This window comes from Oryctolagus cuniculus, chromosome 13 (assembly GCF_964237555.1).
Source record: "Oryctolagus cuniculus chromosome 13, mOryCun1.1, whole genome shotgun sequence".
Taxonomy (NCBI): Eukaryota; Metazoa; Chordata; class Mammalia; order Lagomorpha; family Leporidae; genus Oryctolagus; species Oryctolagus cuniculus.
The window spans coordinates 107,473,369-107,500,530 of record NC_091444.1 but is presented as its reverse complement, the minus strand read 5'-3'; the positions used below and the strand labels follow the sequence as shown (position 1 = coordinate 107,500,530).

The window sequence follows — 27,162 nt, the reverse complement described above, 5'->3', positions numbered from 1 at the left end:
TGGTCCCAAGTATTTCAAAAAGGATACTCAACCCACACTAACACCCAATGAAATCATATACTTTGAACAGGTGAATTACATCCTACATGAATTCTGTCTCAGGAGTTTTTAAAAGACACATCTCCAGTCTCTACAAGGATTTTGGCAAACCCTTCTAGCGTTTCTATCCAGTTACACATTAAAGTAGTTCATGTCTGAGCTTCTCGGCTTCATCACATCTTTTTCTATGCTGTTTCACATACACTGACCTAAATTAAAGCATAGAAATAAAAATACGGGGCTGGTGCTATGGTATAGTGGGTACAGCTGCTGCCTGCCGTGCCAGCATCCCTTATGGGTGCCAGTTTGTGCCCCGGCTACTCCAATTCCAATTCAACTCCCTGCTAATGCACCTGGGAAAGCAGTGGAAGATGGCCCCAGTGCTTGGGCCCCTGCATCCATGTGGGAGCCCCAGAAAAAGCTCCTGGTTTTGGGCTGGCCCAGACCCAGCCATTGTGTCCCCTTGGGGAGTGAACCAGTGGATGGACAGTGTGTTCCCCCACTCCTCCCTGTAACTCTACCTTTCAAATAAATTAATCTTAAAAAAAATAAAAATTTTACAGGGGTTCAATACGGATCAAGATGGCTCAAACTTCAAAGAATAACTGGAATACGATTTTTTTTAAAGTACTGGGCTCTAAGGTTTCTTCTAATACCACGATTTTTGTGACTCAAAAAGGCTCAAGAGTAAACAATTTGCTAACAGTAAGACACGCTTTGATGGAGAATTATACGGCATCCCAGCACTCTGGTTTTCAGACTGGGAACTGCAATGATTTAATCCTTCAAAGGGCAGAGTCACGACACTCTGGGAACGTGGCTGGGTGCACACGGGCTGCCAGCAGGGAGGCCGCCGTGGTGCCGTGCGTGCAGGCAGTGGTGGACACCCCCGGCCTGGAGCATACCCCCAGCTCACCATCTGGACGCTCTTCTCCAGCTCCTGGGGAATCGCGAACGTGGAGGACGGAGCCTGAGTCAGCGGCCATGCGCCAGCCTAGGAGAGCAGCACAGAATGGCAGAGTTCAGTGGACCAGCCATGAACGCAAGGTAAATATTTGTAGAATGATTGAGCAATGGTTTACACATCATTTCCTCTTCCTAAAAACGTCACAAAACCCATCAGCATTCCCACGTGGCACCCTTCCTTCCCGATCAGTGTGGTGTGTACCTGCGGAAGCCACCGCCGGTTAAGAGGCCGACGAGCCAGCACACCCTCATACCTGCAGGACGTAGATCTGAAAGCTAATCCCCAAATCTATCACGGTGTCTTGGTTTTTGATAAAATTGTTGAACTTATTGTTGAGGTCAGCACTGACACTCATGTCTGTGTACATCCGATGGAGCTTGCTGGTGAACTCATACCCACAGGCTTGCTGTAATAGAGAGACGGTTTTAAAACGTGATTAAAAACAGTAGTGAGCCACGTCCTTTAATGCATTAGGATGTGCTGCGACTGCTGTTTCAAAGGTCCCAGGGTCACCACACTCAGGGCCTCCACCCTCGCGACCCAAGCAGCCACTCAAACCTGGCAAACTTTCATTCTTCGCAAAGGGAGAGTAAATAAGTGACTGCAAATAGATATTTATGAAGCACAAATTACCCTTTAAAAACAAAACCTTTTTAATAAATTTATATATCCTAATTTCAACACTGCATGTAAGGTAGCTTCTAGGATTTATTCCTGGTACTACGTATGTAAGGATTACAGTGAATCATTTACAAAAGGAAGGGGGGCGGGTGGCAGCGCTCCCTCCAGATTCCAGCTTCCTGACAGGGAGCACCCTGGGAGGCAGTTAGGTCCCTGCTACTCCCACAGGCGACCGGGACTCACATCAGCTCCCCGCAGCCCTGGCTGTAGCAAGCATCTGGGGCAGGAACCATCAGGTGGGAATGCTATGTCTCTCCCTGCTTCTCAAATACATTAAAAAAAAAAATTTAAAGCTTTATTTAAAAATTTCTGCAGAGGCAGAGAGAGACAGAGAGGTCTTCTATCTGCTGGTTCACTCCCCAAATGGTCGCAACAGCTGGAGCTGGGCCAATCTGAAGCCAGGAGCTTCTTCTGGGTCTCCCACATGGGTGCAGGGGCCCGAGGACTTGGGCCATCTTGTACTGCTTTCCCAGGCCACAGCAGAGAGCTGGATCAGAAGTGGAGCCGCCAGGCCTCGAACCGGCGCCCATTTGGGATGCCAGCACTGCAGGTGGTGGCTTTACCCACAATGCCACAGTGTTGGCCCCTCAAATAAACAAAAATTAAAAAAAAATTTTAACTTCCACTCTCTTAAAAATATAGTATTTACATGTCCCGTTGTACGGATGTGTCCTCATACATGTAACCAGTCTGCACTGGTGAGTTCTTCCCTGTTGTTATACACAGTGCTGCAATGGAGAGCCTCCTGCGCGGGTGGGGTAATTTCTAGATCAAAAGCTTACATACCTTTAATTTATTGATCATGGCTTCTTCAGAATCCATAGACATAGATAACCCATGAATTAAACGTTTGGCCAGCATTCTTGCGTAGAACTACATTCAGAAAATATGTGAACAGATTACTTCCTTTCTAATGATTTCATGGTCACATATACATCGAAGTCAATCCTTCACGCGGGAACTTGCACTCGCAGCTTACCTTCTGGAAGACATCCTTATCGTCGATGTATTTGAAAGCAGTAATGAAGCTGGTGAGTCTGTCTTCTACTTCACTCTCCGTCATCCCTTTCGCTGACTTCTTCAGTAAACTGTCACAGTACTTAGCAAGCTCAAAGAGAAAGAGACAGTCCTCTCACGACGGGCCCTCGCACACGCACACGGCACACCTCCCGGGGGCAGAGGGCAGGGCGGCACCACCCAAGCCGCGGGCGCTGGGTGGGGCTCTCACATCCAAAGGCTTAGGTTTTAAAAAGCACAACTTGCAAAAACCTTGAAAAGCGAGTTTCTTTCAAACATTACCAAAATTCTGACATATAACAAAATCTCCCCAGAACTGATGCGGATCATTTCTAAGCAGACGCACTTTAAACCCCGAATCTTGTAAAATGAAGGTGCGTTCTCTCTGGGCCACTTCCTGAGAACAGGCGCACGGCCCCCGCAGGCCCTACAGGTGAGGCGGGCGGCTCTCCAGCGAGTTTCTGAGAGTGAACTGGCATTCCCCTCCGTTCGCACTTTCACTGGCTCACCCTCAAGCAGTCACACTCACCAGCTCAGGAGCTCTGCAAACAGACTTGGGTTCTCTGTAGTTGACAACCGACGTGAGGGCCTAGACAGAAACAGGGCAGGTGTCAGCCACAGCCCCAGGCCACACCCAGCTGCTCGGGCCGAGCTGGGAACCAGCGCCCAGCACGCACAGCACCCGCTAGCGCTAACCCAGGGGACACGCTCCCCCTGTGTTCCCAGTTTCAGAACAAGCACCTGCCCGCTTCCCGTTACGAGGGATTCTTCCTAACTCAGTAGGGAGATGCGGACACAGATAAACACTACTTTTCTAAACTTACAATTCTGTAAGCCAATCTCCTCCACAGGATATCAAAATTCAAGTTTGTAAAATATATTTACTTCTTTCAAACATTATTCAATACAGTCTGTTTTATTTGAAGGAAAATAAAAAATACTATAATTACGTATTTTCAGAAGCTACTAGTTCACTAACAATTCCTCTAATATAGCATAAGAAATTCCACATTTAAACATTCAATTAATAATTTAAAAGCTAATGGTAGTTCTATTTGGATTTTCATATTAAATTAGTTACTTAAGGTTAACCTCCATGTCTACATCAGAAATCTCCTAAGCCTAACCCTGGAATTGCTTAAAGAACGACACAGAGTATGTTCCATTATACAGTTTATGTGCATTAAAAAATTACCTTATCCAACGCACTCATAAAGTGCTGGTCACCGTTCAAAACAGTGTTGATGAGTTGCACAAATTTACCATGTACTTCCAAAACTGACTCCACAAACAGTGTTGGCATCTAAACATTTGAAATACAAAGTACAAAAACACATTTTAAGAAGTTCAAGAATAAAATCAGGCTTATTAAAGACACTTCTCACTCTCTGAGAAATCTAGAACTTGGCCATTGAAATTAGCTCTTATTCCGCACCAGGCAGTGCGGGAACTCTGCCAGAGGCCCCCACCAGAAGCACTCTCTCCTGAGGAATATGCTGTGACAGGGAAACAGGACACCACCTCTGAGCCGGCAGGCCTATCACTATCATACGGGCTGTATAATAAACACGAGCTGCCTGCAATGTCACCCACGGCCAACAGAGTCCAGAACCCTGGGCGTGGACAGTGCAGCCGCACAGCGCAGAGGCGAGACACCATGGTGCAAACGTGAGCAGTCCTGCTGGGTGCAGATGCCTGAGATGTAAGCCAGCGGATCGCACTGGGGTCCAACACAAGCGCCCTCTCCTGGAGTTCCATCTCCCAGCCTGGACACCAAACTCTGCTTCTCGACGCAAAAGCATCCAACACCTTGAGCAGTTACACTTGGTCTGTAAGCTAATAAGCTTATAAATACTACAGAGTAACAGTGAACCCAAACAGCATAAACAAACAGCTCTACAGTAATGGAAATGTGTGCATTCCTGTGGCAGGAGGCTATCAGTGGCCACAGACACCTGGACCTTGAATGCAACCAGCACCAGTCAACTCAGTGCTACTGGGCAATGGTGTCAGCCCAGACCACACTGGCACACACATGAGGGAGACCACACTGGCATGACACGGGTAGAGACCACACTGGCACGACACAGGCAGAGACCACACTGGTGCACACGTGGAGAGCAGGCTGCTCTGAGACCACACTGTTACACACGTGGCGAGCAGGCCACTCTGCCTTAGAGACCACACTGGTACACATGTAGGCAGCAGGCCGCTCCCCCTAAGAGACCACACTGTACACACGTGGAGAGCAGGCCGCGCCACCTCGGAGACATCACTGGTACACACGTGGCGAGCAGGCCACTCTGCCTTAGAGACCACACTGGTACACATGCAGGCAGGAGGCCGCTCCCCCTAAGAGACCACACTGTACACATGTGGAGAGCAGGCCGCGCCACCTCGGAGACATCACTGGTACACACGTGGAGAGCAGGCCGCGCCACCTCAGAGACATCACTGGTGCACACAAGAACAAGGCGTCCTGCCTCAACAGGGAGGGAGCAGTGTTTCACGTCCTGTGTACTGTGGTCCTCGACCATCACCAGGACTGACAAGGAGGGTGTTCCAACGTGAACACACCATGACAGCACAGGGCAATCTGCTGTCAGGACTCACAGGCTGGAAGGAGCCCTGAGGAAGACGGCATCAGGACCGAGTATCACTGTGGGTATTGCAAGCAGACATGTGGGGAAGGCTGTTTAATCTAAATCTGCCTCCTGGACAACTGAATGCAGAGAATATGCAGAGAACGGAACTGGAAGCCATGTGCATGCCTCCCGACCGACGCCCCGCCATCTCCACCACCAGGGTCAGGTCCAGGCACACGGGCATTGAGAAGAGCACACGGCGTCTCTGCGGGGAGGGAACGAGCGCCGAGCGCTGCTTCAGCACACCCGAGCTCGGCCAGCGCGTCCAGCAGCTTTCTAGGAATCCAGCGATTCCAAACGAGCCCAGCAAATCGCAGGATTAAGACATCTGCATGAACGCTCCATCTGTGGGCCGGGCAGACTTCTTTTCATCTCCCACAACGGCAGAGTCTAAAGGAAAACCCGCGACAGATGCGACTGAGAGAGAGCTCTCTGCTCCCCTGCGCCCAACTCACGTTTTCCTGAGTGAGGTTGCTGGTTGCTCTAAGGCCCTCGTCATGGATGTGGTTTTGCAGCTCCTGAATCATATGAGGTAAACCAGTGGACACAGCCCGGAGTAAGACGTACATGTTTGCCATGTCTGAGGGGAGAAAGAAATTCCCAAACAGTTTCACTTTGTCAGGTCATACATGGTACACACGGGGCAACACACAAGGCTGAGAGCGTGCAGGCCCACCCCCACCACACACACACAAAGCCCCTCTCCCAGCCCCAACCCTGGACAGCAGCATGTAGCGCTATGTCTTCCTAAAGGGGCGCTATGCACACACAAGCAAATGCACACACCCTGCCCGAAGAGCAGGGCGTACTTTACCTGTTAGGCACAGAGCACATTTTAACTGAGAGGATTTTCAGCTCTGACAACCTCATTGCAGGATATATTATGACCACTTAAGAATGGATGGGAATGTGGGTGGGTTCCAATCTCTTGGAATTAGACATAACATTGGGACTAATAATCTCCCAGTAAAAATCTCTGAAAGTGGGTTTGCTGCGTCCAAGCTTAACCTTGTGCTCAGAGAGGCTGGCCACAAGAAGCTCCCACACCAATGTGCCTCGTCTCAGTGTGGGGCTCTCTATGAAACTTTACTGAAGCAGGTAACATAAGGAGCAGTATACAGGGGCGGTATTGTGGCACGGCGGGTAACAACCATGCTGCCATCCCCTGTCTGAGTGCCAAATGAGTCTCGGCTGCTCCACTTCCAACCCAGCTCCCTGCTGATGTGCCTGGGAAGGAAGCAGAGGATGGTGGCTCAAGAACTCGGGATCCTGCCACCCACGTGGGAGACCTGGATGGAGTTCCTGGCTCCTGGCTTTGGCAAGGCCCAGTCCTGGCTGTTTTGGGCTTTTCAGGAGTAAAGCAGCAGATCAAAGATCTCTGTCTTTCAAATAAATAAGTAAATCATTTTGTTTTTAAGAAAAAAAAAGTATGCAAAACCATTAAATGTGTGTCTTCTGAATTCTGACACAACAGTCACGTCAGCACCCCCGGGACAAGAAACAGGTGTCACCCAGGGCCTGAAGTCCCCTCCTGGGATCCGCCTGCCCGACCCCTGCTTCTCTGCCCACTCAAAGGCAACCGTGCAGAGGGGAGCAGCCTGCTTTCAATCGTGCACACAGGGAATCTCCGACCTTCCTGTCTGCCACGCTGCTGTGCACAGCCTGAACGAGTTCACCCTTCACTGTGTGAGTGCGCTGCACCACGCTGGGGCTGCGGCGGGCACTCCTGCACACACACGCTGGGGGCACACGGCCGGCAAGACCGCCGAGCACGGGCCAACACACTCCCCACTCCCCCTCCAGCGGCCCCTGTGCCTTCCCAAGTGGCCGTGTGCAACCTCATGCTGACCCAGTGCACAAGTTCTTGCTACTTCCCACACTTACTGTCAATCTTTCAATTTTTAAATCAAAATCTAAGTACTGATATTTTAGTAGGATTTTCATTTGCGTCTCATGAGGCTGGGTTTGTGGTTATTGGTCTATACTACGCGGTGTCTCTTAAGTTTCTTGACCGTTTAAATTTTGGATATAAACCTTTTCCAGTCACCACAAATGTATTCTTCATTTTTTAAAGATTTATTTTTATTATTATTATTATTGACAGGCAGAGTGGACAGTGAGAGAGAGAGAGAGAGAGAAAGGTCTTCCTTTGCCGTTGGTTCACCCTCCAATGGCCGCCGTGGCTGGCGCACCGCGCTGATCCGATGGCAGGAGCCAGGTACTTCTCCTGGTCTCCCATGGGGTGCAGGGCCCAAGCACTTGGGCCATCCTCCACTGCACTCCCGGGCCACAGCAGAGAGCTGGCCTGGAAGAGGGGCAGCCGGGACAGAATCCGGCGCCCCGACCGGGACTAGAACTCAGTGTGCTGGCGCTGCAAGGTGGAGGATTAGCCTAGTGAGCCGCGGCGCCGGCTTAAAGATTTATTTACTTCTTTGAAAGGCAGAGTTACAGAGAGGCAGAGGCAGAGACAGAAAGGGAGGTCGCCATCCACTGGTTCACTCCCCAGATGGCCACAACGGGCAGAGCTACACCAATCCAGAGCCAGGAGCCTCTTCTAAGTCTCCCACGTGGGTGCAGGGGCCCAAGGACCTGGGCCATCTTCTACTGCTTTCCCAGGCCACAGCAGGGAGCTGGATGGGAAGTGGAGCAGCCAGGACTAGAACCAGCGCCCATATGGGATGCCAGAGCTGCAGGCAGCAGCTTTACCTGCAACGCCACAGCACTGGCCCTGCAAATATATATTTTTTATAGTTTACTTTTTATTTTATTTTTTAAAGATTTTATTTATTTATTTGAGAGGTAGAGTTACAGACTGTGAGAGGGAGAGACAGAGAGAAAGGTCTTCCCTCCGCTGGTTCACTCCCCAAATGGCCTCAAAGGCCGGAGCTGTGCTGATCCAAAGCCAGGAGCCAGGAGCCTCCTCCCAGTCTCCCACTTGGGCGCAGGGATCCAAGCACCTGGGCCATCCTCCATTGCCTTCCCAGGCCACAGCAGAGAGCCGGACTGGAAGAGGAGCAGCCGAGACTAGAACCGGCGCCCCTATGGGACGCTGGTGCCAAGGCGGCGGATTAACCTACTGCGCCACGGCGCCGGCCCTGTAAATATGTTATTCTACAATTGCCTTTTGATACTCCAGGGATGTTCAGGTTCTTTTATTTATTTTAATTTTAGTTGAAAGACAGAGACAGAGAGAGAGAGAGAGAGAGAGAGAGAGAGAGAGAGAGAGAGAGAGAGAGTCTTTCATCTGATGATTCACTCCCAAAACGCCCACAACAGCCAGGGCTAGGCCAGGCCAAAGCCTGGAGCCAGGAGCTCCATCCAGGTCTCTCACGTGGGCGGTAGGAACTCAACCACTTGTGCCATCCCTGCCGCCGCCCAGGGTGTGCATTAGCAGGGAGCTGAAACAGAGGCAGAGTAGCAGGGACTCAGACCACGGACTCCAGTATGGGCTGCGGTCACCCTAGGCAGCAGCTCAGTCATGGCGCCAACGACTCCCCTTTTGTGGTCTTGGTAGTAAAAGTTCTTCATCTGAATGTAGTCCACTGGGTCAGTCTTTCCTTTGTGTTAGTATTGTGTGTGTTATGTAGAATACCTGTTCCCACGTCAAGGTGATGAAGACATTTTGCTACATCACCTCCTGGATGTGCTACTTTGCATTTACATCAAAAGTCTACAATGAAGTTTCTGTTTCCCAGCTGGCTCGGCACCCGGCGTGAACAAGGCCCCGTCCCACCCCCAGTGCGCCGTCCCGGCTCTGAATCCGGTGTGCTGTTTCCAGACACACTTTTGCTTCCCTGGTCTACGCCCTGCTCCAATACCTCACTGTTAGCTTTTAGAAATGTCTTATTTGAGAGGTAGAAAGACAGAGAGAGCTCCCACCCACTGGACCACACCCCCCAGATGCCCACAATGGTCCCCAGGCAGGACTGAGGCCGGCAGCCAGGGACCTCATCCAGGTCTCCCACACAGATGGCAGGCACCGAAACACTTGGGCCATCTGTCCCCACGGCAGGAAGCCGGAGCCAGGGGCCAGAGCCAGGTATAGATAGAACCTACACTCCAATACAGGATGCAGGTGTCTCAGCCTCTGGGCCAAATGCGCACCCCCCACTATCTTAACTACTGCGGTTTTCCCATCATGCTCTTCAAGACCATCCTGGCTTATCAATGCTGCTAAAAATCACGGGGGTTTAGCACCTGGCTCCTGGCTTCGGATCGGCACAGCTCCGGACGTTGTGGCCATTTGGGAGTGAACCAACAGACAGAAGACCTCTCTCTCTGTTTCTCCCTCTCACTGTCTCACTCTCAAATAAATAAATAAAATCTTACAAGGAAAAGTCACAGGGTTTTGATTGGATTGCCCTGCATGCATAAGTCGATGTGGCTTTTTAACAGTATTCACTTTTCTATAAAGGTAAGCATGTCTTGTTAGGTTTATTTGTGCTGCCTGGTAATTCTTCAAACCATTTTTTCTTTATCTGAGAGACTGCATTTTTCCACTGTTCACTCTAAGTTTCTCAGTGTATTTTAATGTTCTATTTCCTGTATTTTGAGTCAGATTGAATACTGTTCTATATTGTCTATTTCTATTTCCTTTTCACAGACTTTGCCTTTACTCCTATTGTTTATATAAGTAATTCTGAACATATTAAGGAAATTAGTCCTTGTGACATTTAAAATTATAGACACTTTCCTCGTTTTTTTTTTTTTCTAACTTTAGGATTCATATTGAAAACAAAATATTTCAGAATAATCTTTCAAAATACACTATTAATAATTTATTTAAAAAGTAAATCAAACATTTTAAAATCTATTATTAACAAATGCTTTCAATCTATGGTGGCTAGAAGATGATATAAAACTGAGTTTAAAATACTTATTTACTTTCATTTTATTTGAAAAGCAGAGAGACAAAGACAGATCTTCTGTCCACTGGTTCACTCCCGAATGCCCACACAGCCAGGGCTGTCCCAGTCCAAAGCCAGAGGCCAGGAGCTCCATCCGGTCTCCAATGGGGTGCAGGGGCCCAAGCACTGGAGCTACCACTGCTGCCTCCCAGGGCTCACATCAGCAGGGAGCTGGTCAGGAGCAGAGTCGTGGGGACTGCACTAGCACTCGGATGCGGGATGTGGGTGTCCCACGAGGCCACCTGCCTGCTGTCCGCACCCCACCCGTGAGGTGGGCTTACGCCTCACTTTCTGTTGCGGGTCTCTGATGGGACTCACCGTTCTTCTTCTCTTGCCGAATGATGTTATGACATTCCGCATGCAGGAACTGCAAGTGGTCTGCTACCATCCGCTGCTGACATTCATGGATCACTTTGATATAGGAGCTTGGATGTAAGTATTTTCGACACCGAATTTCTTCATCTTTTAATCTACCTAGAACCTGTGGAAATATTTTTATGGTCATGGACTACTAAGTTTTACTATGAACAGAAATTTGTAATGGCACCAAGGCCATCAGGCAGCCAACTTCTAATGGGCCACTGAGACCCAGCACGGGTTACGACCAGGCTTCTGTAACCAGCCCAGACCCATGTTCTAGACACCACTTCACATTCTCCTTCAAGCTGCTGGCTGTCACCTACATTCCATCACAGTCATGAACAAGGACCAGCCTTTAGAAGCCTGCATTGCAGCAGGAAGAACCAGAACAAGCAGTCCCCACCGTGTGACTACTCACCAAACTAAGAGGGACAGCTCACACTGCACCACGGGCGCCAACCCAACAACCTGACCTGGCGCTCCCTCCTTGTCAAGTGGGAACACACAGTGTGTGCACGACGGAAATGCTCACTGCAGACTGATCAGAGTGTGGTATCCCAGAAGAATGCACAAGTATTACAAGTCAATAAAAAATTAAACCCATGTGCATGCTAGTTAACCATCACATTAAAGCTCTCCAGAAAATTAGCAAAGTCAAAATATATTTAGTAATAATCAAACATGTCAATCAAAACCTTTATTAAATCTTAGCCTATATAAAAGCTCTGAGCTACACACAATGGACTGGTTAACACTAAGAACTCATTCCTACTTCAAAACAAAACTACAACAAGGCTCAATGAAACGTGCCCGTACAGCTTGGAATCACTGTACTGCATGAAGCTATGTAGCTGAGTTTCTTTAATTTGAGAAACAGAAAAAGATGGAAACAGACAGAGAAGTCCTATTCTATCCGCTGGCTTACTCCTCAAATGCATCACAAGTCAGGGTTGGGCCAGGAACTCCATCCAGGTCTCCATGTGGGTGGCAGGGACCCCAGGTCTTGAGCCATCACCTGCGGCCTCCCAGGGCACACACTGGCCGGAAGCTGGAACCAGGAGCACAGCCAAGAACAGACCCCAGGCACTCCAACAGAGGACACGACATCCAGCATCCCTGTAACCCGTGCACCATGGGACTGCCCCTGGAGTCCCTGAGCCTGCCTGGCCAGGGAGCAGCGTGCATGTGACCATCTGGAGGACACCCGAGCCTGCCCTGGCACGAGAAGCTCATGTTGGGAGGGGACAGACTCCTGCACACCTTGTCGGTGATCTGGCACAGACCCAGCGTCCTTCCTGCCGTGCCCCCTGTGAAGCCAGGAGCTTGGGCCAAAGTCACAGAAGCAAGGGTAGTGGGTAAGAAGGGCTCTCAGCTAAAAAGGTGCTCACCACACCACTCATCAACCGGGAGTCTTTTCAGCCAGCGAGCTTTTGGCCAAAATAAAATAGAAACAACCCTTAAAGGGCTACACGTATCAGTCATTGACAGCACAGTGCGAGTGACTTTACTGTGCTTGTTAAACTACCTGCAGGTGGCATGTGGGGCTGAGGGGGGAGGGAGGATGACTGGGGGAGAATCAGAAGTCTGCTAACTTGGGGGAAGTTGCGCATCTCCAGAGCTGGCCTCAGGCAGCCTCAGGCCCACTGGAGGCCAGGGAAAGGCCAAAACCAGAGGAGACCCAGAAAGCAGCAGGAAGGCTGCGCTCTCAGGTCAGCCTACCCACTTCCAAGTGCGGAGGGCAGGTTCTAGGACTTTGGCGCGTGAAGCTAGTATCTCCTAAAATCAACTACAATCAATGCTATTTAATGACTCAGGACACCATTTATATCCTACCCATGAAGTGTCCAGTTCTACAGCTGCTAAACTTTGGTACAACACAGATCGCAGGATCTGCCCCGTAACCTTCTAATTCACCACCTTCACAACGCGGGTAAGCACGCGACGGTCTTTTTCAAACCACTGTCATCACCCAGATACAAACTGCAACCAGCGACAGTCAGCCAACACCACCTCCTCCTGTGACACTGCCCACTCCCGAGGCTTCCTGCCAGCAGAGCCACACAGCAGCTGATGTCCTGTGTGCAGCTCCCCAACCTGGTCCCTCCATGCTGCAGCAGGCGGTACACCCCTTCCCCAGGCTGTGATACTCCACTGTGTGAGACAGCACATCTTGTCCTGACGGCACCGGGGCTGTTTCCACCACGCGCCAAGGACCTCTCTGAAGGCCAGTCATGACGAGGTGTGTGGCTCTCGGATACCCTGAGAGAATTTTTAGGCCTGCGTCAAGGGGCCTTAACAACAGACTGAGATGCAATAAGGGCATCTTGAAGCAGTAACAGCTACGAACCACCGACCTAACGGACAGAAAGTCCTAGAAGATTCATGCTAAGTCCAGAACTGATCAGTGACAAAAACTGCAAGACACGGACAGTTCTAGACAGGTACGGTGAGCTGGGACGCTGCTGACCCGGGCGCCATGGGCTGTGCACACAGCAGGTACGGTGAGCTCGGACACTGCTGACCCGGGCGCCATGGGCTGTGCACACAGCAGGTACGGGTGAGCTCGGACACTGCTGACCCGGGCGCCATGGGCTGCACACAGCAGGTACGGTGAGCTCGGACGCTGCTGACCCGGGCACCATGGGCTGCACACACAGCAGGTACAGGTGAGCTTGGACGCTGCTGACCCGGGCGCCATGGGCTGTGCACACAGCAGGTACGGTGAGCTCGGACGCTGCTGACCCGGGCACCATAGGCTGCACACACAGCAGGTACGGTGAGCTCGGACGCTGCTGACCCGGGTGCCATGGGCTGTGCACACAGCAGGTACGGTGAGCTCGGACGCTGCTGACCCAGGCACCATGGGCTGCACACACAGCAGGTACGGGAGAGCTCGGACACTGCTGACCCGGGCACCATGGGCTGCACACACAGCAGGTACGGGTAAGCTTGGACACTGCTGACCCGGGCGCCATGGGCTGCGCACACAGCAGGTACGGTGAGCTCGGACACTGCTGACCCGGGCACCGTGGGCTGCACACACAGCAGGTACAGGCGAGCTCGGACGCTGCTGACCCGGGTGCCATGGGCTGTGCACACAGCAGGTACGGTGAGCTCGGACGCTGCTGACCTGTTTCTCATAGCTGGTCTACTTGCAACAGCTCATCTTTCTTGGCTAAACACAGATGCACTGACTCTGAGACTGTGCACACGGCTGTGCGGAGACTGCACACAGCTGTGCTGACTCTGAGACTGTGCACACGGCTGTGCTGACTCTGAGACTGTGCACACGGCTGTGCGGAGACTGCACACAGCTGTGCTGACTCTGAGACTGTGCACACGGCTGCGCTGACTCTGAGACTGTGCACACGGCTGTGCTGACTGAGACTGTGCACACGGCTGTGCGGAGACTGTGCACACAGCTGTACTGACTCTGAGACTGCACAGATGTGCTGATTCCAAGACCAGCAGACCAAGCAGTCAGGATGACTCAGAAAGCTCAGCCGTGAGGACAACAGGAACAGTGTCTCTCACAGGCGCTCTGTGCCACTGGGATTCCTATTAGGGGTCAGACGGTCAGGAGCTTTCACCAGCAAGAACACACTGAGACCAGGAGAGCCCACGCCAGCTCCACACTCAGCGGACGAGCGTTCGTACCCCACAGGTGCTGTGTCTTACCTTTTCCATATACTGCGAGCAGTTTGATTCTTGTAATAAATTTGAAGCTTCTTGCTTGTAATACTCTCCTGTTTCAGTCAGAAACGGAGACTCAAAGATTTCCTGATAAAACTAAAGAAACCAAGCAAAGCTGTGTTAGAAAAAAAGGGAACAATTTAATAAATGAAAAGTTCTGGATTACTTAAGTTTTTAAAGGAGGCTTTTTACCTTTAAGGGGAATTTTTTCTTATACTGTTCAACATGAACAAAGGAGTTAATAACCCCATGGATTACTTTCTGGTTTGGGTCTTCTCCACCACGATCGCTGAAACAAGGCACAACACAAACAGTCGTGAGAACACAGTCCCCGGGGCGCCTGACCCACAGCTCGAGCACCACGCGCGACGGTTCAAGTACACACTAAACGTCATCTCTGAACACACAAGCTTCGACTGTAAAATTAAAGATGTTGTGTCAATACTAAGAGGAAACCCCTTTCATTTTGACCAAGCAGGTATGAGCCCTTCAACCGAAGACGTCAGTGCCGGGGGCTAGGATACGTAGACTACACTTGCCACAAACTCTCACGAGATGGCCAGGTCTGAGAATGTCCATCCTGGAGCCACCCCAGGCCCGCATGCAGTCCCTGGATGCCTGGGTTCCTCAGAGATCCTCCTGACTGACGGCCAGGGCTCCTCTAACGGAGAGCTTGCTTCCCGTTCATGAACAAAAGGCAACCCTCCGCTCAGAAATCCAGTGGCTGTGTTGGGTTATTTCTAACTTCCTGTACAGTTCCAGAGAGACCCAAGACCTTCTCAAGTACTGACGTGACACGGCACAAGTTCCTGTTAAGTCGAAGGCCCTACTACAGGTCAAGTGTTAATCACATTCGGAAGTGCAGACTGGAGAAACACAGTGTGCCAAGAGCCACAGGACCAGTCTGCGCCCTGCACTGGGGTGTCCGACCCCAGCCCTGGAGCTGTGTGGTCACGGGGTTCCTTCCTGCTGGCAAAGCGTTTCTCTTTTGTTAGCAATTATTTTCTGAATAAAGAGAGCAACAGAACATACTGTCAGCATTCCCGAGTAAGTTTCCTTTCTTTACCGAGGATCTGAGGACTTCTTGCGTTTCCACAGCAGCACGGAGGCAGCTCCCAGCCCTCCCCACCTCGCCTGCTCTGACCCTTCCCGTAACTGTCAGGATGGCTGGGAAAGTCTGTGCACGTGGACTAGGGTGGCTACCGCGGTCCCGTGGGTCAGGGGGTGTCACACACAGCCCCGGCTCGACCTCACCACTCACGCCCAGCAGTGCCTGCAGCCCGCACTCACCCTGGGGAAGCCCCACCGGACCCCAGGGCCGACTCGGAACCCACCACTTCTCTCCAGACTGAGCCTGCTGAGCAGCGCCACGCCGGGGGGTCTGGGATGCGTCTCCTGACCAGCTCCCGCTGCTGGCGCTGAGCACTAGGGAAGTCCTGTCCCGTTCCTTCTGGCACTCCGGTCCTTCGCTCCGGATCCCAACGGGCCCCAGTGCGCGACATCAGGGAACGCAGTGCTATTCCTACTGCCTGATGAGCCAACTGTCCTCCCTGGAGGAATTGTATGTGACCCAGGACCCCTGAGGCATGATTATACAATCTTGGAGATCATCATACTTTCACAGCTGCACAAAAAGTACCCTCGGAAGCCATGACCATTCTGACATGACAGGTGACAACGCAGAGCTGTGCTGTGCGGCTGTTAGTAACATCTAAGAATAGTACTCCTGGGGCTGACACTGAGGCACAGCCAGTAAAAGCCGCAGTCTGCAGTTTCAGCATCCCATAGGGGCAGTTCAAGACCCGGCTACTGCGCTTCCGGTCCAGCTCTCTGCTATGCCTGGAAAGCAGTAGAGGAAGGCCCAAGTCCTCGGGCCCCTGCACCTGCATGGGAGACCCAGAGGAAGGTCCTGGCTCCATGTGGGGAGTAGACCAGCAGATGGAGGAATGCTCTTTCTCCCTCGCTTTGAAAAAATAATTTTTAGAAATAGAGTTTATTATCTGATCTTATTAACAGGACTATGTAAAAAAGTGCACACCAAACATCCTGAAACTACCAGTGAGACCACTGCACTGGTTCTGGAGCCGGGAGCTACAGAAGCAGCCTGCAGGTCTGTACAGGGGCTGAGACCAGGATGCAAGCAGACCGCCAGGCTCTGGGTTCTGCATGTACTGATCCGTGGCTGGGGGCAGTCAACACAGCCCCTCAGCACCCCCAAGACCCCTCTGCAAGGCGCGGACAGCAGGAGCCCGCACCACCTCTTCTCTTCAGTGAGGGCAGAGACAGCACCACCTCCATCTGCGCAGTGGTGAAGAGAACGCTAGGTCCGTGTCGCACAGTCCCTGACGTGTGAGAGACAACAAATAAACGTTACCTAGCATTTTAAATGCTGACCAGAGCAAGACAGAAATGTCTTCAAATACTAGAGAGAGGTGAAAGATGCTAAGAGATCAAAAAAAGTAGACTGCAATTTTTATTTCTTTGAAAGGCAAGAGAAGGAGATCAATCTTCCATCTGCTGAAACAGCCAGGGCTGGCCAGGCCAAAGCCGGGAATTGTATCCAGGTCGCCTACATGGTGGCAGGGACTCATGTAGTTGGGCTATCACCTGGTGTTCCCCAGCGTGCAAATCAGTAGGAAGCTGGATTGGAAGCGGTGCCAGAAGTCAACCCAGGCACCCTAATACAGGATGCTGGCGTCCTAAGTGATGCTGAACAGCTGCACTGGGGCCGGCGTTGTGGCACAGTGGGTTAAGCCACTGCCTGCACCATCAGTATCCCATGTGAGACACACAGCTGTTCCTCACCGAGCAGCTCTGGGAAGGATCCGCGTGAGATGAAGTGGGACACCGTGACTCGCAGACGTCAAGTCTGAGGGCCCACCACGACAGGACAGCCACAGTCATGGCCCAGAGTGCAGGCGGCACTGGGGTGCCTCTCTTTACACAATCATCCAGGCAACACACGAGAACAAAACGAGAGCTTCACAAACCCTAGCAAACTCACTGGCATCAGTGCTGAGCCTCGGGGGCTCAGTCACAAAGCTCGCGCCATCATCCTAGTCCCACGGGAGAGCTCGGACCTGGGCAGGTCAGGCCACCGCACGGCCTATCCTGCAGGACCTCAGAGGACAAGGGAACAACTGCAAGATGCCCCAGGCACTCAGTCAGCAAAGTCCAGACCAGGGCAGAGCCTGGGGACTCATCAGAATTATAGGGGAACAAAAGGGGGGGAGGGGTGCACCTGTTGATTAAAAGACCTAAGAGACACAGAGTTTCCTTCAGAATGGACTAGACTCAACCATGGAGTTGACAAAAGTGTAAAAAACTGGAAGTGATGACCTTAGAAGGTGAGACAGTGGCCACTTCTGGAGAAAGGGTGGGCAGTGGGCATACATAGGGCTCTGGGGTCGGGGCAGGGGCCCCAGGGCACTCACCTCAGAATGACTAAGTGTACCTTTGTGTCATTCCATCCCTGAGTTACATTTCACTTTATAATAAAAAGACTAAATAATACAAACACGCAACATGATCTCAAAAAGTTCAAATTCAAAGAGAAAAATATTTGACTTAAATTTTTGTTGAAAGAACACTAGAAACTTGACTGGGAAAAGAAAAGCCATTTTCAATCCACTTAGCATTGAAAGCATTGTTTGCACTGTGCCTTTAGGCAGATAAGCGGTTCCTTCTGCTGCATCCGAGACCCTGTCAAGTTCCTTCTCACTGTGACTTCGCACATCCAACTGTGGATCTAGTGCAAGGTCAAAGTTCTCGCAGGTTTACTTCTCTGTTACTTCTGGGTCCAACTGTTTGTTTGCTTATGCCCACCTCTTTGTGTAACACTAAAAAGACTCCAATTCTTACACTGCAATGCTTAGATCCATGAAACTACAGCATTTTACTTGTTAAAACGACACAACCACCACACTGGAAGCCCAAGCTGTATGCACAGGGTTTACCTACAGCCTTCAGTGAAACACAGGCAAAAGCACACCCGAGCAGGCAGCTTGTCACCCTCACTCAAGTACCCAGGAGCAGCAACCTGAGACAAGGTTCCTGGGCTCACAGACCCAGCTGCCTTCCCAGGGCAGCCCCCAGTGACCTGAAGACCTCCCTCGGGGCCCTCCTAGATCCATAATTAGATCAAGTCTGCACTCCCTGAATCCATCAGCCAGTACAGGAATCCGTTAGCCTGCATGCCAGATTCTGGGGCGACACTCTCACACACTGGCCTCTGCAGGATGCCCAAACCACGAGCGTAACCGCAACAAGGCGCTTCCCGATCATCAAGGAAATCTGGTGTGCAGACTTCAAACGATTCCACGAAAATAATCAAACTGCTGTTTCATGCGTTCCTAAGCCAAGATTTTTTTTTTAATTAAAGAAAATGTTTTGCAAGTTACTGTGTATTTGAGAGAGAGATCTCCCACCTGCTGGTTCACTCCTCAAATGCCTGCAATAGTCCCTAGCTGGAGGCGAAGCCAGGAGCCGGGAACGCAGTCCGGGTGTCCCACAGGGATGGCAGGGACACAGGTACCTGAGCCATCACGTGCCTCCCAGGGTGCGCATGAGCAGGAGTTTGGAATTGGGAGCGGAGCCAGCACTCACACCCAGGCACGCTGATGTGGGGGACAAGCATCCAAAGCAGCCTCTCGGCCGCCGCACCCGACGCCTGCCCCTCCTGGAAGCTCACACGACCTACACCCAGCCCTTGCCAAGCTGCGCGCCTGAGCGAGCTCTGCAGGGTCTGCGCTCCTCACGAGAGGCCTCCTTCACAAGAAGCCACAGCCATCCGGCCCCGGGCCCCCTGTCCATCTCCCGTGGGGCTGTCTCGGTTTTCTATCTGCGTCCCTTCAGACCTTCCCACCTGCCTGAAGATCCCACTGCACTCGCGTGCAACCCCTGCCAGAGCCGTGGAGTCCCGGAGGACCGTAACCGAGGGAGAGCTTACTCTGTGCGTCAGGTCGTAGGACACAGCCACCGCCTTGGGACTGGAAGGCCCCGTACAAGTGAGGCGGCGGCCACGGGACAAGCGGTCCTGCTGTTCATCCCACTGACTCAGAGAAACCACCTTAAAAAGCTTAAGAGCAGGCTGCAGAGACCATGCAGGCTGAGAGTCATTTTTCGAATACACCCAATAGTACTGTGCCACGTGTTTGCAATCGGTCCCCCAAAGGTGGGGGGAAAAAAATCAAGCTTGATCCTATCACAGGTTTGCAGACGGACGTCCGTTAGCTGCATCTGTCACACGTGTCGAAGGGCAAGTAGAGCTGTGAGCTTTATGGAGACTGCACACCAGAGAACCATGGAGTCTTTACTTGGACCAGGATAATTCTAACCCACATCCACGAAGCTCCAGGCACTGCGGTGAACACTTTACACGAAGCATCTCACTTCATCTTCACCATGACAACACAGCATTATCAATACTCTCATTTAGTAATGGGGTCCTCTGACCAGAAGCACAAAGCCCTCTTGGTGACACACTTCACATAAAAGTATCAGATGACAGCAAGTTATCTCGAAACACATCAAAGAAGCACACAGGACCTTTACAGAAAAACCTACTCGGAGATGTTAGAGAAAATGTAATGACAGATATACCATGTTCATGGATGGGAAGATGGGCATTCTCTCCAAACCAACGAACAGATTCAATTTCAATGCCGCAGAGAACGTTTACAGGTGATTTATGACCATCTTCTGGAAAGGTGACAATTAAGTCACATGAACAAGTGAAGGGCCTCTGCGAGCAGATACTAAGGCTTAGTAAACAATCACAATAAGCACAGTAAGGTTGGCACAAGATAGACCAACAAATCCAACAGGAAAAGCAGACCACAGAGAGGGATTGAGTCACCACAGTTTTGCTCCACTTCAGAACAAAAAAACCTCTACCAGTTCAACAAAAGCAAAACATGGGCACACTGCAACTCGCAATCTGTGAGTTCCACTAAGCAAATACAGTTCTCACCAGGGGCTTGAGTCCCAGTTGCTAGGCGTCCTATCCAGCTCTCTGCTAATGTACCTGGCAAACCAGCAGAAGACACCTGCCACCCACCTGGGAAACCCAGAGAGGGTTCCTGGCTGCTGGCCCCGTCTCAGCTGTTGTGGCCATTTGAGGAATCAATCAGTGGATGGAAGACCCCTCTCTCTCCCTCTCTCTCTCTGTGTTTCTCTGCCTTTCGGGTAAATAATCTTTTTATGAAGCTTTTTACTAAGTGGGCCTTCACAAATGCTAGCCTGGTTTATGCATGAACGTAAAGTTCCTACTCTCTAGAGTTTGATTCAGTGCAGATGGGAGGGGAACCAGATATAAATGCTTCCAAAAAGTTCCCCAAAGTGTGCACACACACACCTCTTCAAAAAAAGTTCATGGAAAATGAGATTAAAAGGTGTTTATTTTACTGCAATAAACTCTGAAATTCATGTATAGAGGGGTTTTCAGAACTTTCCAGGAAAACACATATTTTGATGCCTGTGATGTACATGTATTACCCAGTACATATGCAAGTATTCATGCGTATACCATATAAACGTATAGATATGTGTGCATGTACAACACAATCTCCAACCATACAGAACTTTTATTGGAAAACACTTAAAGTCCTTCACAGAAGCTGCCGTTAAGTAGCAGCACTTGAGACACTGGCAGAAGAGAAAGGTCTGACTTTCCTTAGCAACCTCCTGCATATTTTCCTGCAGATCAGTGCATAGCACTGTTAGGACTTTTTTTGTAGAAAGATACTCTTTTGGGGCTGGCGTTGTGGTGTAGTGGGTTAAGCCACCACCTGCAGTGTTGGCATCCCATACTGGAGCCGGTTCAAGTCCTGGCTGCTCCACTTCTGATCCAGCTCCCTGCTAATGCGCCTGGGGAAGCAGCAGAAGATGGCCCAAGTGCTTGGGTCCCTGAACTGATGTGGGAGACCTGGATGGAGTTCCTGGCTCCTGGCTCCGGCCTGGCCCAGCCCCAGCCATTGCAACCGTTTGGAGAGTGAGCCATCAGATGGAAGATCTCTCTTCTCTCTGTATCTTCCTCTCTCTGTCATTCTGCCTTTCAAATAAAATAAAATAAAAACATAAAAAGATATTCTCTTGATGGAGCAGTGTTTGCATGGCAATTACAGACACTGCTTGAAATGCCCACATCTCGTATCAGAGCATGTGGGGTTCAAGTTCTGTCTACACTTCCTGCTTATGCACACTTTGGGAGGGACAGGTGAAAAAGTAGTTGGGGCCAGATTACCCTTGTGGGTGACCTGGACTGAGTTTCTGCCTCCTGGCTTCAGCCTTTACCAGCCCTCGCTGTTCTGGCGTTTGAGGAATGAACCAGTGAACCAGTTTCCCTTCCTCTTTTTCAAAAAAGTAAAAATAAACAAAGATCCTCTTTGAACATGCCTGGTGTAATCTTGATTTACAATGGCCAGATGTGGCCAACCACCAGCCCAAAATAAGCTCTCTAGATTGTACAGAGTAGACAGTGACTCAAGGAAAGAAAGCAGTGAGAAAGGTTTAGGAAATCAAATACACAACAGGTTCTGCCACACTGTGAAGAGAGTTTACTCTCTAAGTCTGGCAGTGAGATGCGGCCGGAACAAATGATTTCTAAGGACACAGCACATATGGAGACACCACAGCCCTTGGGAGCAGAATGACCTAAGTTCTAATTCCGGTTCTGAGGCACCCTGGACACAACACAGGGAAGCTGTGTCTGATTCCAGCCTCATTTTCCTGCCTCGTGAAATGAGTTCATGGTGATATTCGCCATTCTATCCTTTGTAAGGGTCAGACGAGGTTACTTAGAGTGCCTGCCACCACAGCTCACTCACGGTAACATGAGGATACCTGTCCATGCTGGCACAAACAAGAGCAGAAAGCAGACGTCCAAGCAGTGCACCGGGAACACTCACTCTGGAAGGCTAAAATGCTTGCAGCTTGCTTCCTGTGCTAGCTCAAGTCCAGGAATTCCTATCTCCTCGTGAGTAATTTACTTACAAATAAAACTGGTCCTGGGTTCTCAAGATTTCATAAAGACTATCTGAGAAAACACCGGACTATTCAAGGTATTATGCATGAAAATGTTTCTACCCCATGTTTAATTTTCATTATTATAATGTTGATTTCCGTTTCAGGAAAATGTGGGATAACAGCCATCAGATAGAGCTGACGTGAGGAATGTGTACATGGAGAAAAGTACGGCTAACAACACACTGACGGAAACTGGAAATAAGACAGGCTGTGCTAACGTCTGTGACCAGATAGATCATCACGTATTTTCCAGAGTAAGTATCATAGAGTTGTGCTATTTTTCTTACATAGAGATTCATCCATTTTTTATCAAATTCATTTTAACAAGCTAACGATCACAGTTAAGAAAAATTTACTGGGTTGGAACAAAATTATATTAGAAGAGACATATCATAAAAGTACTTCCAGAAATTGTAACAATATTTTCATACTTTTAACGTGAAACAGCTGCCCTTGCTCCTCTTTCCTGGCCAGAGTGTGTATTTAACCCCTTCCTTCCTACGGGAGCCTCATGGGGGGACCAGTGCAGCAAGAGACCGTCCCTGGCTTGGAGAGCTCTGTGCTGGGCACTTGCTGCAGCGAGAGATGTGGGCGGAGCAGCCCCACAGTTCCCACCCTCACACACACATTCCTGTGACGTGGAGCTGCCAGCAGGGCGAGGCCTGCTCCACTCCCACTGCACTGGGAACTGCTCTGTCCAAACCGCATTCACACAGCCACCTGTGCGGCACAGAAGTTACCGCTGACGAGGAGAGCCTACGTCCTGGCAGTGACCCTGTCAGGACGTAACCTGAGTGTAGGGGACCAGGCTCAGGATACAGAAGCCACAGGTCCCTGGCCTCAGGCGCTTATCCATCTACCAAGTGTATGAGGATGCTGGACGAGAGCAAAGCCCCCAGATGGAACTGCAGACGCTGAGACAGCTTTAGAACCCTGGCACTAGGAAGCACGAGGCCATCACAGCAAAAGGAGGCCTAAGTTCCATCAAAGCCCCAGCCGGGCGGGGCGGCCTAGAGGACAGTGCCTGGTGGGCGGGGCGGCCCAGAGGACAGTGCCTGGTGGGCGGGGTGGCCTGGTGGACAGTGCCTGGTGGGCGGGGCGGCCCGGAGAATAGTGCCTGGTGGGCGGGGCAGCCTGGAGGACAGTGCCTGGTGGGCGGGGCGGCCCAGAGGACAGTGCCTGGTGGGCAGGGCGGCCCAGAGGACAGTGCCTGGTGGGCGGGGCGGCCTGCGGGGTGGCCCGGAGAACAGTGCCTGGCTGGGGGTGGCCTGGTGGACAGTGCCTGGTAGACAGTGCCTGGTGGGCAGGGCGGCCTGGAGGACAGTGCCTGGTGGGCGGGGCAGCCCGGAGAACAGTGCCTGGCTGGGGGTGGCCTGGTGGACAGTGCCTGGTAGACAGTGCCTGGTGGGCAGGGCGGCCTAGAGGACAGTGCCTGGTGGGCGGGGCGGCCCAGAGGACAGTGCCTGGTGGGCGGGGCGGCCCAGAGGACAGTGCCTGGTGGGCGGGGTGGCCTGGTGGACAGTGCCTGGTGGGCGGGGCGGCCCGGAGAATAGTGCCTGGTGGGCGGGGCAGCCTGGAGGACAGTGCCTGGTGGGTGGGGCGGCCCGGAGAACAGTGCCTGGCTGGGGGTGGCCTGGTGGACAGTGCCTGGTAGACAGTGCCTGGTGGGCAGGGCGGCCCGGAGGACAGTGCTGGTGGGCGGGGCAGCCCGGAGGACAGTGCTGGTGGCGGGGCGGCCTGGAGACTGGTCCTGGAGGGGCACCAGCACTCACCTTTTGATCTCGCGCAACAGCATTCTGATGAGGATGGCCTGAAGAGGTTCAACCATCAACCTCCGCCACATGTCCAGTGCCAGCTGCCAGGAAAAACGAAGGCATCGAGGTTGAATTCTTAGTATGTGCTCTTAACATCTGCTTAAGATTCTTTATTAAAGCAAAAATACTCTCCAAAATAAAACAATGTTCAAAATTCAAAAGAAAACTCAATGAGAATGAAAACAGAATAAGTTTCTAATTTAAAATGGCAATGACCATCACATCAGACTCACACAAAGAACAGAATTAAAATATCCACAATAACTGTAAATTAGTGGAAACCAGAGATTTTTATAAAACCTTCATTTATTGATTGTTCAGTGCCTGGCACTGCAGATGTGCTACAGACATGAAGATCGCAATAGAAACAAAAGATTTAAACAAGGTAACATGATCTGGCTGTCGGCTGGTTTTGCAAATTATGAAAATACCTCATGTAAATACGAAAGGGAGAGCTGGCTTAAAGAATAATAAGACAAAACGCCCCTGGACCCACGGTCCACCACAGGTATCCGCATCCTGCCTGCTCCCACAAAACAGCCTGAAGCTGACCAGCTCCGTGACGACAGGCACTCTGGGTTCTACCCATGGCTTTCAAGGACAGGCTGCTACTGAAGCGCCCAGCTGTAACTCGGTCTGCTGTCGCCACGCAGTGTCCCACGGTACGATGCACTGTTCTGTCCCCCTGCTGCTGGGTCTCTGGTTCCAGATCCCTCCCACTGAGCACAAGGCTGCTACTCCTGGGTGCAGCCCGGGGCCCACAGGGCCAAGGGCTCCCTGACACAGGGAGGCGGAGGGTGGGGCACCCAGCGAAGCCCAGGGTATTCCAACTTGCCGGCACTCGGCAGCAGACGAGCATCGTCCTCAGCCAGGCTCCTCTCAAGTGGCGCTGCCCATCGGCTGCGTGCCAGGTGCAGTCCCCTGGTGGTTTTCGAGGGCAGCGGGGCACCACTTCCTTGGTTTTGCTACCATGAAGCATCCTCTAAGGATTTTCCCACTGTTAAACTCTGTCCTGTTCCGGATGAAACGTAGGAGTTCCTTACAGATTATGTAGCATAATCCTTCACAGCCTGACATACAGCTGTCTGTCTTAGCAACTCAATTTCTCAGTTTCCTAACAGGGTTTTAATTTATTATTTATTTATTAAAGATTTATTCATTTATTTGAAAGGCAGATTTGCAGAGATCTTTCACCCACTGGTTCACTCCCCAAATGGCTGCAACGGCCAGGGCTGGCCCAAGCTGAACCCAGGAGCCAGGAACTCCATCAGGGTTTCCTGCACGGACAGTAGGGACCCAAGTGCCTGGGCCATCATCGGCTGCCCTTCCAGACACAGCAGCAGGGAGGTGCATCAGAGCAAGCAGCTGGGACGTGGACTGGTGCCCACACGGGATGCCGCCGTGCCACAACTTCGGCCCCTGCAGTGTTTCTTAGTGAAACACATCCTCATGTACTCAGGTTCATCCACTTCCCGTGACTTACATTTTCTGTGTCTTTCAGTCACATGTGACCTCCCACTTTGCCCTGCAAAGGTTGTCCAGTGTTGTTTTTCATATTGAAGCCTTTGAACATCAATGTTTTTCCCACTCAGAGTAAAGAACATTCTAGTACCAAAAACGAATCAGTTTTGAAGTCTGACTGCTCTGCTTCCAACCCAACTGCAGCCACGTGGGCTACTTCCAGCCTGTTTCCTGTGTCCCCGGGGCAACCTCATTCTGCTCCACGGTGTAGGTAAAAGCAATCATTTCCCCACAGCAGCACCTGCCAGTGTGCCTTGTTTTCTTTGTAAGTAGCACGAATAGGGTAGAAAGAGCTGATGCGTAGGAAAATAGTGTCTTCCAGCTGTGGAGTGCGTGCAAGGCCGAGAGAAATGCAGTCGGCACCCAGGGTGTGTGGGACGCAGCCTCCACGTCTGGGTGCCCTCTACGAAACACTGCTCCTTCCCAGAGACCCCCACAGGAAACGTGCTCTATGAAGCAGCTATGTGCGGATTCCAGACTCTTACACCCAGAGCAACCTGGTTTCCTTCCATTTCCCATGAATCCTCGCAACGCCTTCCTATATGTAAATCAAGTGCCGTGAGTTAACAGTCCCCTCTGCGCTGTTCCCAACTCGAGCAGCAGCCTCCCACAGACACCGAACGAGCCAGCACTCAGTGAGGCTCACTGTGACAAGAGCGGGACGTGGCACGCAGGTGGCTGGCGTCATGAACCGTGCCACGTCCCTACTACACGGCACCAGGTTCTCACAGAACACAACCGCGTGCACAATCTGTGTAAGAGTGCTTCTCTCAGCACCAGCAGGGCTAGTCTGTCACTGTCTGTGCTTCAATTCGCACTGTCCCCAAGAACGTGAAGGAATGTCTCCTCTCTTCCAGCCTTTTAGGTCCTTGCTCTTCATACTGCTTAACAACAGTTTCTAAATAACTTTCATGAGCTTTTTCCCACTGCAGAACCATTAATCCAGTCATTCATCTTTCATAAATTTGATTAATAAAATAGTAACACTCTGATCTTTTCTGTCCGTCTGACCTACCTGAGGATGTTTGGGAAGTCATCACAGCACTTTATTTACTTAGAACTTGGCTGTTAAAACTGTGACAATTTTAACACAGTCAACCCAGTGTCCTTAACCACAACGCTGAGTCAAATCACACACACACAGAAAGACACGCGTGTGTCTGCCCTACCTCTCCTATCTCCATGAGAGGCTCATTCATGTCCACACCACCATAGCCATACTGCAGGTCAGCTTCTGTCAACTTGTTCTTTTTAATGAACTGGGTGTTGAGATACCTGAAAAATAAACGCAGGATCATCGCAAACTAAGCCAAAAATCGGTAAAAAGGAAAACAACTTACAATTTTAGAACAATAATGTTTGCCTTTTAAATTAACTATAGAATAGTTCAGTAGCATGTCCAAAAGAAATTATTACGTAGAAAGTAGAAATAAAAAGATAAAAGTTACCAGCCCAATTCTCTAAGCACGGCCATAGAGACAAAGAACACCTTC

At 51.0% G+C, this 27,162-nt stretch overlaps 1 protein-coding gene and 1 long non-coding RNA gene across 7 annotated transcripts in view; one reads left to right on the top strand and one right to left on the bottom strand.

Moving 5' to 3' along the window:
- Positions 1-27,162, bottom strand: part of CUL2 (cullin 2) — an 85,337-nt gene that overhangs the window by 13,623 nt on the left and 44,552 nt on the right. For all 6 annotated transcript variants that reach the window (XM_051833452.2, XM_070056153.1, XM_051833453.2 and 3 more), the window contains 12 exons: positions 26,839-26,944; positions 24,107-24,189; positions 14,502-14,598; positions 14,295-14,405; positions 10,575-10,737; positions 5,805-5,929; positions 3,900-4,007; positions 3,234-3,293; positions 2,667-2,795; positions 2,474-2,560; positions 1,260-1,412; positions 956-1,033 (listed from right to left, as the gene is read on the bottom strand). In XM_051833452.2, coding sequence (XP_051689412.1) covers positions 956-1,033; positions 1,260-1,412; positions 2,474-2,560; positions 2,667-2,795; positions 3,234-3,293; positions 3,900-4,007; positions 5,805-5,929; positions 10,575-10,737; positions 14,295-14,405; positions 14,502-14,598; positions 24,107-24,189; positions 26,839-26,944 — 1,300 coding nt within the window. The remainder of the gene's footprint in view (positions 1-955; positions 1,034-1,259; positions 1,413-2,473; positions 2,561-2,666; positions 2,796-3,233; positions 3,294-3,899; positions 4,008-5,804; positions 5,930-10,574; positions 10,738-14,294; positions 14,406-14,501; positions 14,599-24,106; positions 24,190-26,838; positions 26,945-27,162) is intronic.
- Positions 22,015-25,770, top strand: LOC127487555 (uncharacterized). Its single transcript, XR_011381750.1, has 4 exons — positions 22,015-22,284; positions 22,439-22,588; positions 24,127-24,810; positions 25,324-25,770. It is a non-coding gene; the product is annotated as an uncharacterized lncRNA (long non-coding RNA).